This window comes from Cyprinus carpio, unplaced genomic scaffold (assembly GCF_018340385.1).
Source record: "Cyprinus carpio isolate SPL01 unplaced genomic scaffold, ASM1834038v1 S000006729, whole genome shotgun sequence".
Lineage (NCBI taxonomy): Eukaryota > Metazoa > Chordata > Actinopteri > Cypriniformes > Cyprinidae > Cyprinus > Cyprinus carpio.
In genome coordinates this window covers 88151-100845 of record NW_024879332.1, presented here as the reverse complement: position 1 = coordinate 100845, position 12695 = coordinate 88151, and the positions used below count along the sequence as shown (strand labels likewise).

Below are 12695 nucleotides of genomic sequence, written 5' to 3'. Positions count from 1 at the left end.
TTACTGTATACATATTCAAGAGAAATCCATAAACTCAATTTTTTTAAACAATGTAAAGCATTTAGTCTGTCATTAAAAATATCTTAAAGAGAAAAGTATTTTCACGCATCTATTTTCATTTGTCTCAGGACTCAGGACTCTTACTAAAAACACTTGACATGAAAGCAGACATGAATCCTACATGAAAGCTAAAAAGAATACTTTTTTAAACTATTTTAAACAGCATATTTTAAACTTGTATAAGAAGCACTACTTGTTTCAAAGAAACCTTATGACAACTCATTTTCAATCTAATATAGGTCTTTTTGTGTTTGTGACCTAGTTTGTTTGTTTGTATAATTTATGTACTTGTTTGAGTCTGGGGTATATTTGTGTTTGTTTGCTTGCATGTTCATGTTTTCTGTATGTTTACGTTTGTTTTTGTGTGTGTGTGTGTGTGTGTGTACTTGTTTGCATTCTCAGTACGATTATGTTGAGGTTGGAAGATCTAGGGGTTAATAAAAATTATAAATGTATCTTATAAATGTAGCTAAAATAAACTAAATAAACAACATTTTCCTATATACCATAGTCTAACTTGTTGAAACGATCATAGATCTCACATCCTTTTTACCAGTAAATGAACTTTCAGCTAACCTCACGCTCACAGGTCTACGTCATAAAGTTTCAATTGTCACCCTTTGATCACTGAACACAAAAATGTTGAGCTTTAGCTGACCCGCAGCACCACCATTTACAATGCCAGAACCTACAAAAACTAATTCGTTTACAATTGTGTTGCAAACCCCGAAAACCTTTAGATGTTTTACAATCTTTCAAAATACCTTTCGCTGATATGGTCGTACCAGTAATCACACAGTCCCCAGACACCAGACGCGTTTCGATGCACTACATGAGATGAAATATTTAGCCTTTCGTGTAATGTTGTAAAAGTTTAGACATTCTACGTCTATTTCGACTGATAACAAGTCTTATGGCAAGAAAATCCCATCTTGATTTTACCACATTCATTCCTGTTTAATATTTGTATGCGTATACAGGTTTTTAACTGATATAGCAATGCTGGAAGTTAAATATTGACAAAATAAAAGACATATTAAAGGATTTAGGCTACTAAAATAAGTGTGAGTGGCTTATTAAAACAACACTTTTTTTTCCAACAAGGACTTTTGTTTAGACGAAAAAAATAAAAATCGTATAGGCTAACCTAGTTTTAAAGTAACTCATATATATAAATATATATATATATATATATATATATATATATATATATATATATATATACAGATGGATCTAAAGATCCTGAAACATGACACACAGCAGCAGCAATATATGTTCCCAAGGTTCAGGTATAGAATAGCAATAAGAAAAATCTAATCATCTGTCAGTTTATACTACAGAAATTATTGCCATATTTTTGGCTCTTCGGTGGGTTGAAGACATTAATATACCTGAAGTAGTCATATGTTCAGACTCATTTTCAACATCAGATTAAAAACATTAAAATGTCCCGACATAGAATTTAATACTCCAATGAGTAAATTAGAAATAAAAGGGTTAATTAAAAAAAACATTAAAAGACTATGTGGCAAATTAAATGGGATGGCGAGAATTAAAGGACAGCATTTATATAATATTCAAAGAACAGTTGGAAATGAGAGGAGAATTTTTGGGAATAGAAAGCAAGACAGCATAATATCTCGCCACAGAATTGGACACATTGCACTTAATCATTATTTATATTAGGAAAACATGAGTCTGGACTTCGTGTTAAATGTGATCTTCCTGAAACAGTTGAACATATTTTAATAAAATGTAAAAGATATGACAACGAAAGATTACAACTTACAGAAGCACTTAATATAGAAATAAATCAGAAATTGTTAAATAAAGATGTGACTATAGAAATGTTTCACAGATTAATTAAGTATCTCAAAGATGCCGAGTTAATAAACAGGATTTAAAGAATTACTACTAAGTTTATTATTATTAGTGTATTATTATTATTATATTATTTTATTTTATTTTATTATTTATTTTATTTTTGAGATAGTTTTCATCAACGTCAATGCTCCACACTCCATCCCAGTAGGTGGCGGTAAACGCACCTAAAGCTGGTTTGCGTCAAAGAAGAAGAAGTGGTTTGCGTGGGACCGGACCAGAGTGCATTCTGAGCGTGTCAGCTGCGTGTTAGGTCGGTCTGACGGAGACGCTGTAAGCTTTGTTTCTGTCAGTAACAAAGTCTAGATTTTTAAAATTGTAGTTAATGCTAGGGTACAACATAGTTTTTGACAAAGTATGTTGTGCTGGCTTTTTAATGACTGCGTCTGATGCATTTTCTTTTAGATCAGCGTAAATGCATACCTCTTTTTTCTTTTGTTTTAACTTTTCACCTTGTGTGACAAACGCTAACTTTCCTGGTTTGTAACATTGCAAACTGCCGTTTGATTTACTTTAGCTTCTTTATTGTTTTAGTTTGAGGTAAGATACAAATGCTATAAACTCTGTAGGCTATTTTTCTTTTCTAACTGGTAACAAACTCTAACACCTTTTTAAATTGTAATGTTACAAGCTCTTACTCTCACGTGTTGTTTAATGCACGTATCTTATGCTTTTTTGTTTGTTTGTTTGTTTTAGATAAATAACCAGTAACCTAGTTTTCTTTTCTAACTGGTAACAAACTCTAAATATTTTTTAAATTGTAATGTTACAAGCTTTGACTCTCACATATTGTTTAACGAACGTATCTGATAACCGGTAACCTAGTTTTCTTTTTATTTAATTTGTAACAACTTTATCACCTTTTTAAAATGTTTTAACAACTCTTAAATACATACCTTGAACCTTTTTTACTCTTTTCCGGGGACAAAAAACGATCATTACATTGTTTCTATTTCGTCTATTGTTGTGTATGTTGGCAGAATGAATAATACACAGCAGACAATCGAGTCGTGTTAACTCACATTGTTTTTACTCTGAACTGTTAACTTCAATACATCACTTTATGAGTCACCACTAGAGGGCAGGCTTATCACAGAATGCTGATACCCAATAGTACATACATTACACTTTCCTCCCCCCTTAGATTAATCAACCCAAGAAACAATAAATGCGTAACTATAAACTTACTGCATAACATTTACAATTAACCTGAACAATGTTTCCAACTACAACACAACTACAAATGAAGCCTTTGGGGAGGTTTTCTACATCTCTCAGGATAACGTCTCTGTGAACCTGGGTGCTGTTCAGGTGTAACTGGAATCGTCCCATCTGGTTCATTATTGTTGTGTGGTTCAGAATCGTTCGTGTTAACTGAGGTAATAGGGGCAGTCTCAACAGCATCATTGACCTTGTCATTTACATCAGGGACTTTGTCAGGTGAATCAGGAACAGATAACAGCGAGGATTTTGTCTGACGATCCACCATCTGATCTGCATGCCATCTCCATGTGTTGTCTCCAACCTTTACTGTGTACATCAAGGGTCCAGTTCTGGTGGTGATGGTACCTGGCTGCCACTTTTCCAGTCTGTAGTCACGTGCTAAGACTTCTTGTCCTACTTGGAAGTTTCTTGTTTGTCTATTGTTCATGTGCACAAATTGTTTGTTTTCTACATCTCGGATGAGATCCAAACGAGATCTTAAATTCCTCTTCAGGAACATCATCGCTGGTGTTTGACCAGTCGTGGAGTGGGTGGCATTTCTGTACATGAAAAGGAAGTTGTCTATTTTGTGTTGGAGCGAGATAGTGTCATTATCCATTGCTTTTATTGCTTTCTTGAAGGTTTGTACAAACCTTTCTGCCAAGCCATTAGTGGCAGGATGGTATGGTGCGGAAGTAATGTGCTTGACTCCGTTCAGCTTCATGAATTTCTGAAACTCGTCTGAGACAAACTGTCGTCCATTATCCGTGCATATCTGTTCTGGCAGCCCGTTTCTGGAGAATATTGTTCTTAGCACAGAAACAGTCTTTTCGGATGTGGTTGTCTTCATTAGAACAACTTCAGGCCACTTAGAATGCGCGTCCACGGCGATCAAGAACATGGAGTCCTTGAATGGTCCAGCAAAGTCGACATGCACTCTTTGCCACGGTTTTGACGGCCATTCCCAGGGATGCAAGGGAGCTAATGGTGGAGAGTTCTGGGTCCTCTGACATCCTGGACAAGCCTTTGCCAGATCCTCAATCTGTTTGTCGATTCCCGGCCACCACATGTAACTGCGGGCAAGGTTTTTCATTTTTACAGTGCCCAAATGTCCTTCATGCAGTGTGTCCAGCATCTTACTGCGCAATTTGGAGGGAATGACGACTCGTAACCCACACATTAGAGTTCCTTGACACACAGAAAGCTGTTCTCTCCTCGCTGCGAATGCTGGATATAGGGAGTTCCCTTTTGTCGGCCACCCATGTACAGTGATATCATAGACCTTAGACAATGTTGGGTCATTGCGGGTTTCTCTCTGAATAGTGGCATTTGTCACAGGAAACTGACTCACAATTGAGGTTTGAAACACATCAGCTGGATCCATCGCCTTTGACTCTTCTGTCAACTTTAGTGGAAGACGTGACAAGCCATCCGCGTTACCATGTAGTTTGGTGCCTTTGTACTCGATATCATATTGGTGAGCACCCAAAAAGAGTGACCAACGCTGCAGCCGTGCTGAGGCCATCGCTGAGACACCCTTCCGAACATTGAAGATCGAGACCAAGGGCTGATGATCTGTGATCAGGGTAAACCTTTGACCATACAGATAATGGTGGAATTTTTTTACACCCCACACGAGACTAAGTGCTTCACGGTCTATTTGTGCATAGTTACGTTCTGCTGTCGTTAGTGATCTAGATGCGAAGGCTATTGGTTTTTCAGTGCCATCTGGAAACTTGTGTGACAGCACTGCGCCAATTCCATATGGTGATGCATCGCACGCCAGTCTGATAGGCATAGATGGGTTGAAGTGTGTCAGCACTACATCAGGAGTTATGAGCCTTTTGGTCTCTTGGAAAGCTTGTTCACAGCTGTCCGACCATTTCCACTGTGTCTTTGTTTGCAACAATGCATTCAAAGGATGTAGTACAGTGGAGAGGTTTGGAAGAAATTTGTGGTAATAGTTCACAAGTCCGAGATATGATCGCAGTTGAGACACATTTTGTGGGTGTGGCGCCTTTAGCACAGCTTCGATTTTGTCTTGTGACTTGTGTAGACCATCTTTGTCTATCACATGACCACAGTAAGAAATCTGAGACTTAAAGAACTCACATTTTTCTTTGTTGGCTCTTAGTCCATACTCACACAATCTCATCAGCACCCGTTGCAAGTTTTGGAGGTGATCTGAATCATCCGTCCCCGTTACAATGATATCATCCAGGTAACCCGGGATACCCTGCAACACCTGGTCCATCGCTCTCTGCCACAAAGCAGGGGCTGAGGCAATTCCAAAAACAAGACGGTTGTACTGATAGAGCCCTTTATGTGTGTTGATGGTCAAGAATTTCTTGGATTTCTCATCCATCTCCATTTGGAGGTAAGCTTGGGCTAGGTCAATTTTTGAGAAGTGTTCTCCACCAGACAAGGATGCAAAAATGTCTTCAATGCGTGGCAGGGGATACTGTACTGCATGAAGCGCTGGATTAATGGTCACTTTAAAATCCCCGCAAATACGCACATCTCCTGCTTTCTTTTTGATCACTGGGACTATGGGTGTTGCCCATTCGCTCCATTCAACCCTTGTCAGAATTCCCATTTTTTCCAAATTTTCCAGCTCTGCCTCCACCTTAGGACGAATTGCGTACAGGACTGGGCGAGCTTTAAAGAATTTTGGAGAAGTGTTTTCTTCCAACTCCAGATTTGCTTTTATTCCCTTAAGTGTTCCTATTCCTTTCTGAAACACAGGTTCTGCATTTTCTATAATTTGCACTAGGGTCTTTTGTGTCTCTTTGTTTGTGACTTGCTGGGACACATCCAGGTTTTTTTATTGTGTGCCAGTCCACAGGTATTTTCCTCAGCCACACACGTCCGAACAATGCAGGTCCTCCATTTTCCAACACATACAAGTTCAGTTGCTGCAGATTTTCTTTGTACTTCACAATTACTGGTAATTTCCCTTTCGGAGACACTTTTTCACCAGTATAGGTCTTTAATATCACTGATGTGCTTTGCAGTGGTATTTTTGAGAAACAGTCGCTGGTAATCAGCTGCTGAGATAAGGCCGATCCAGTGTCTAACTCCATTTTGAGTTTGACTCCTGACACTTCTGGTGTAAGCCAAATTAACTCTTCGATCAGTCTCCTTAATACTGTACAGTTCCAAACATGAAAGATCATCTGTACCTGAACTTGTGTTTGTTTCATTTTCAGTTACTTGATGTACAGTAGCGGATTTATGTTTCACTTTGTGTGTTCTGTCTTTTTGCATCCTCTGTCTGCCCATTTTGCATACACGTTCGATGTGCCCATTTTTATGGCATTTTCTGCACTCTTTTATCTTTGAACCAGCAGTCATTCGCATCATGAGACATTTTTCCGCAGCGATAACATTTCTGTTTTCTTTCCAATTTCAGTGACAGTTTATTTGTTACACATTCCATGTTTTTGTTGCAAGTCCAATGCATCTTTTGCTGCAGTCTCCATGGATATTGCTATGTTCAGTGCACGATCGAGTGTCAAGTCTTTTTTCTGTCAACAGTATTTTTTTGTGTGCTTTCATTGTGCATTCCACACACAAGCCTGTCTCTTAATGCAACTGCCAGTCCAGATCCAAATTGACAATGTTAGGACAATCGGCGTAGCTCAGCTATATATTCAGAAATGCTTTTTCCTTTTGCTTGGTTACGCTTATGGAATCTGAATCTTTCCGCAATTAATAGGGGTTTGGGGTTTAAATGTTCATTTAGAATGTCCACTATTTGCTGAAATGTTTTATCCGCTGGCTTTTCAGGGGTTAACAAACTACGGAGCAGTCCATACGTCTTTGCTCCCATCACGCTCAGCAAAACAGCCACTTTCTTATCATCTGCAACATCATTAGCCTCACAGTATAATTCCACTCTTTCCACATAAGTTCCCCAATCTTCAGCATTACTATCAAAAGCGGTGATTGTTCCCAATCATTGACATTTTTGCTCATTTGCAGTTAGCTTTACACTTTAATTGGCTTCTCTTTCTTTCATGTGACTCACGCTGTCTTTTCACAATCTCCTTCCTGTTACATGTCCATTAAAGTCTTGTTGACGCGTCTGTAGTTGTTGATCCCGTCTCGTCGCCAATTTTGTTGTGTATGTTGGCAGAAATGAATGATACACAGCAGACAATCGAGTCGTGTTAACTCACATTGTTTTTACTCTGAACTGTTTAACTTCAATACATCACTTTATGAGTCACACACTAGAGGGCAGGCTTATCACAGAATGCTGATACCCAATAGTAATACATTACATCTATGTTTATAATCTTTTTCTTGAAATGCATTGTGTATGTAAAACCTTAATAAAAATTTTCCTTATACCATTTTAACGTTTTCACATTTTAAAGTTTAAAGCACATAGTTTTGAACAGTTTTCAATGCCCCCACACACAAAAACACACTTCCCGCCGATTATAAATTCCTTTTAGGACAATAAAAAAACGATGGGCTCGGGCGGGGAGGGGTGGGGGGGTTGTCTAAACAGGTGTACAAAACAGATGTCTTTTATGACCCTCATCAATCAAACTTTTTGAGACAAGCCACATTATACTCTCTCTAGTATTGCAATCCACAGCCTTGCAAAAGTCATGCAAACAGAGGTCCGACTGACAGCAAACAGGTTAGCGACTGTCCTGTACTCAATGATTGAAGCAAGTTTATACAATGCAATGGCTACCCGTTTCTTCAGAGAAATGCATAACCGGTACGATGTGTCTTGTCACTATAGTGCAGGCTTCAGAGTTGTATAAATGTATTTGAATGTTTCTCTGGAAACTCTGAAGTCCTCCTGCCACTACTCATCTGTGAATCTTTGAGCAGTGATCTCCCACCAGTCACTAGTTCGGGGATAGGTCCACAACTCTGCATTCTATTGGTGTAGTAGTGATGCATCATCTGAAAAATAATAGAATGAAAGGTAAACATTAATTATCTAGTTATGTTATATATCTATAGATGTATATAAATGTCAAAACATAAATAGATCCATCATTTGAAAGATAATATTAAAGGTAAACAATACGTCACTTGTCATGTTTAATATCTGTATATTAACATACACATGTATAAAAAAGATGTACTGAATCAGAAAAAATACTGCAATGAAATGTTATGTTTTACTCCCTTAACTATCATACAGATCTATATTAACATAAATGTTTAGACATATATGTATAAACAGATGTACTATCTGAAGAATAGTTCAATGAATGGCTAACATTACTTCTCTAATTATAGCAAAACATGTTTTTTTGAACATTAAACAGCTTAAGCTTACATTAAAGAATGATAATCAGAACAAACTCCATATATTACTTATATATCTCATAGGGCTAAGTTATATTTCATCAGGTTAGGGTGGCACCGAAATTAATATAACAATAATTAACTATATTTTGTAATTTAACAACACTTACCATTTCCATCCATTGTCCGCGGTTCTGGTTTCGCTGTATCTGGCTTGCATGTCACTGGATCGCTCTTTTTCGCCTTGCAGCTAACATAAGCTTTCGGCGTAAACACAGCTGAACCTCCATCTTCGCATCTTGGCTTCGCTGCCTCATCTTCCACCAAGAAAACACCAAAAGGTGCAAACAAACAGCTGCTTTGGTTCTCTCCATTTTGTTCGTTTCGATGATCATACTATAGTGCCCTACCTGAATAACTTTCATTCTTCCCGCTGAAAGGGGAGGGGTTTTGTGATGTTTGATCCAAGGAGGTGTGTAAAGGTTTAGTTTTGCGCTACAGGGCTACTGGCTCGACAGTGGAAACGCAGCTTGCTTTTGGTCTTGGTGCTTGTGGCTCGAGGCCATTGGCCCCACCCGGCACGCTCTTAGCCTTGGCTCGCACTGGCCTGACAGTGGAAAAGCTGCTAATATGTGCTCTTCATGCTAGTAAGTGAAGATCTACTTTAAAGATACATTGAACAGCAGCACAATTTGCTAAAGCAGCATATTCTGTTTTGACAGCATATTCATGGATCTTATCACATGCACGCTGCTTGTGTGGATGCAGTTAGTTTTGACCGCAAAAGATGAGTTAAGCTGATTGGCTATCATGTTTTTGACCATTTACGGCACTCCCATTTTCCTGTTTTTACATTAGAAGGGCATTTTCTTGTCAGAAATAGCTACATGTTCGGTTTTAATGTTACTTCAAGTTGGGGTAGAATTAAATGAGTGCCAAAACTCAGAATTTTGTTCGCGTACCCCAGTTTGAGAACCACTGGTCTAGGAGACAAGTTCTTCACTGGGGATCTCTCTGGGGCTCATATAGTTGTCCTGGTCTCCACTGACATTCAGGGCTGTCAAGGTCATCTTCGGGTGAGTTTAGTGACCATCTGATCTGGATACAGACTGGATCTGGTGGCTACGGTGACCACGGAATAAGAAAGAAACAGAATAATATTAGCATAGATGCCATTCTTCTAACGATGTAGCAAGTACATCGGCTGTTATGGGAAGTGTTGCCGGTTCTGCTTGTCATAATTAATGCAGGCTAAACATCCTTTAATGGATTTGAATATAAGAAATGTGTTATGTGAAAGCCCATTTAAAGAGATGGGTCTTTAATCTAGATTTAAACTGACAGAGTGTGTTCTGCCTCCCGAACAATGTTAGTTTTTCAAATTGCTATGTTTCGCCGGGCCGCAAAGAATTACACAGAGCTGAGTGTCATCAGCATAACAGTGAAAGCTAACAACGTGTTTTCCTGATGATATCTCCCAAGGGTAACATGTAAAGCGTGAAGAGTAACGGCCCTAGTACTGAGCCTTGAGGTACTCCATACTGCACTTATGTTATATCGTTATGATACTTCTTTATTCACTGCTATGAATTGATGGCGGTCAGATAAGTATGATTTGAACCATGCTAATGCACTTCCATTAATGCCAACAAAGTTTTCTAGTCTATGCAAAAGAATGTTGTGGTCAATAGTGTCGAACGCAGCGCTAAGATCCAGTAGCACTAAAAGAGAAATACAACCACGATCTGATGATAGGAGCAAGTCAATTGTACAACTCTGATGAGAGCAGTCTCAGTACTATGATACTGTCTAAATCCTAACTGGAAATCCTCACAGATACCATTTCTCTCTAAGAAGGAACATGAGAGGATACTACCTTTTCTAGTATCTTGGACAGAAAAGGGAGATTCAAGATTGGTCTGTAATTAACTAGTTCTTTGGGGTCAAGTTGTGTTTTTTTGATGAGAGGCTTAATAACAGCCAATTTGAAGGTTTTGGGGACATATCCTAATGAAAATGAGGAATTAATAAAAGTCAGAAGAGGATCTATGACTTCTGGAAGCACCTCTTTTAGGAGCTTAGATGGAATAGGGTCTAACATCCATTTTGTTGGATTAGATGATTTAACAAGTTTATACAATTCTTCCTCTCCTATAGTAGAGAATGAGTGGAACTGTTCCTCAGGCAATCTATAGTGCACTGTCTGATGCGATACTGTAGCTGATGGTTACAATTTTATCTCTAATAGTATCGACTTTAGAAGTAAAGTAGTTCATAAAGTCATTACTGCTGTGATGTTGAGAAATGTCAACACCTGTTGATACTTTATTTTTCATTAATTTATCCACTGTATTGAATAAATACCTGGGGTTATGTTTGTTTTCTTCTAAAAGAGACAAAAAGAAATCAGATCTAGCCATTTTTAATGCTTTTCTGTAGGATAGGTTACTTTCCCGCCAAGCAATACGAAATACCTCTAGTTTTGTTTTCCTCCAGCTGTGCTCCATTTTCCAGGCTGCTCTCTTTAGGGTGCGAGTATGCTCATTATACCATGGTGTCAGACTGTTTTCCTTAATCTTCTTTAAGTGTAAAGGAGCAACCATATCTAAAATGCTAGAAAAGAGAGAGTCCATAGTTTCTGTTCACCATCACCAAGTTGTTCTGAGTCTTTTGTGGTGGAAGTGATGGTTCTACTATACTTGTAACAGGGATAGTGGCCTAGTGGTTAGAGAGTTTGACTCCTAACCCTAAGGTTGTGGGTTTGAGTCTCGGGCTGGCAATACCACGACTGAGTTGCCCTTGAGCAAGGCACCGAACCCCCAACTGCTCCCCGGGTGCCACAGCATAAATGGTTGTTCACGGTGTATGTGTGTGTTCACTGCTGTGTGCACACTTTGGATGGGTTAAAATGCAGAGCACAAATTCTGAGTATGGATCACCATAATTGGCTGTATGTCACGTGACTTCACTTTTAATTTCAACACCATCAGCATCAATTCCATGTGACAGTATTAAATCTAGAGTATGATTTCAACAATGAGTATGTCCTGAGACGTGTTGTCTAACCCCAATAGAGTTCAAAATGTCTTTGAATGCTGATCCCAATGCATCTTTTTCATTATTAACACGGATATTAAAATCACCAACAATTAAAACTTTATCTGCAGCCAGCACTAACTCGGATAGAAAATCAGCAAATTCTTTAATAAATTCTGTATGGGGCCCTGGTGGCCTGTATACAGTAGCCAGTACAAACATCACAGGGGATTTATCATTAACATGTGTTTCTCTGGATAATGTTATATAAAGCACCACTACTTCAAAAGAGTTATACTTGAAGCCCGCCCTCCGAGAAATACTGAAAACATTGTTATAAATTGTAGCAACACCTCCCCCTTTACCTTTGGATGTGGCTTGAAAGGAGTCAAATTATTTCCTTATGAAATTAATTCCTTGTGAAGCCAATAAACTCAGGAACTCACACAAAACAGATGCCATGCTGCACACAAAACCATAAAACAATAAAACTGGAGAAGAGATCTTCAAGGAGAGTAAATAACACCTATCTCCTTGCTCATTTGCGACCCCTTCCTCCCTCTCCTCTCCCCTCCCTGCCTCTGACTCTCACTCTTCTCCCCTAAAAGCAAGAATATCCATATGCCATTTTATATCATGTGAATATGTTGTTTCTTCTCCTCCATGTTTGGTATCATTTTAAAGGTCTCTGTGCGATTGGTAAAATGGTCTCAATTCTACAGAGGAAGGGTTGTGTCCCACTTTAGGGTCTGTGAGAATGCTTATCTGTCTCCAAGCCAGGTGGGACCCTGGGGCCATGAGAACCTAACAAACCAAAGGGTCTTTTATGTTTTTACAACTGATTTGAAGATTTCTTTGTTTTTTTCTTATTTTGGGTATATAAGGGTAGTGACAAAACGATTGATGGATTCTGTAGCCAGGAAGCCTGTAGTATGGAATTTGTCCACACAATCTATACTATGTATTTTACTGAAGTCTGGTATGCATCCTTTACTCTTAGATTTATCTTTGAGAATTTGATGTCTTGTACTGATTTGATATCTTTGAAAATGTAAACTGGCATAATACATTTTTACCTGACTGATAATAAATTGTTATATTTGACTCATTCTGATCTCTTCTGAAATCATTTTTCAAGTAGATTAATGTGTAGTGGTATTTCCACAAATCTGTGTTCAGGACAGATCATACTGAAGCACCAGTGGATGAACCATTGGGAACACCATTAGAGATCT

At 38.5% G+C, this 12695-nt stretch overlaps 1 protein-coding gene across 1 annotated transcript; it reads right to left on the bottom strand.

Annotated features, from left to right (window-relative positions):
- Nucleotides 1-3178: 3178 nt before the first annotated feature.
- LOC122144588 (uncharacterized protein K02A2.6-like) lies at nt 3179-5740 on the bottom strand. The gene has a single exon (XM_042755613.1). It carries the CDS (start codon nt 5738-5740, stop codon nt 3179-3181), a length of 2562 nt encoding a protein of 853 aa, XP_042611547.1.
- Between the last annotated feature and the right edge of the window lie 6955 nt (nt 5741-12695).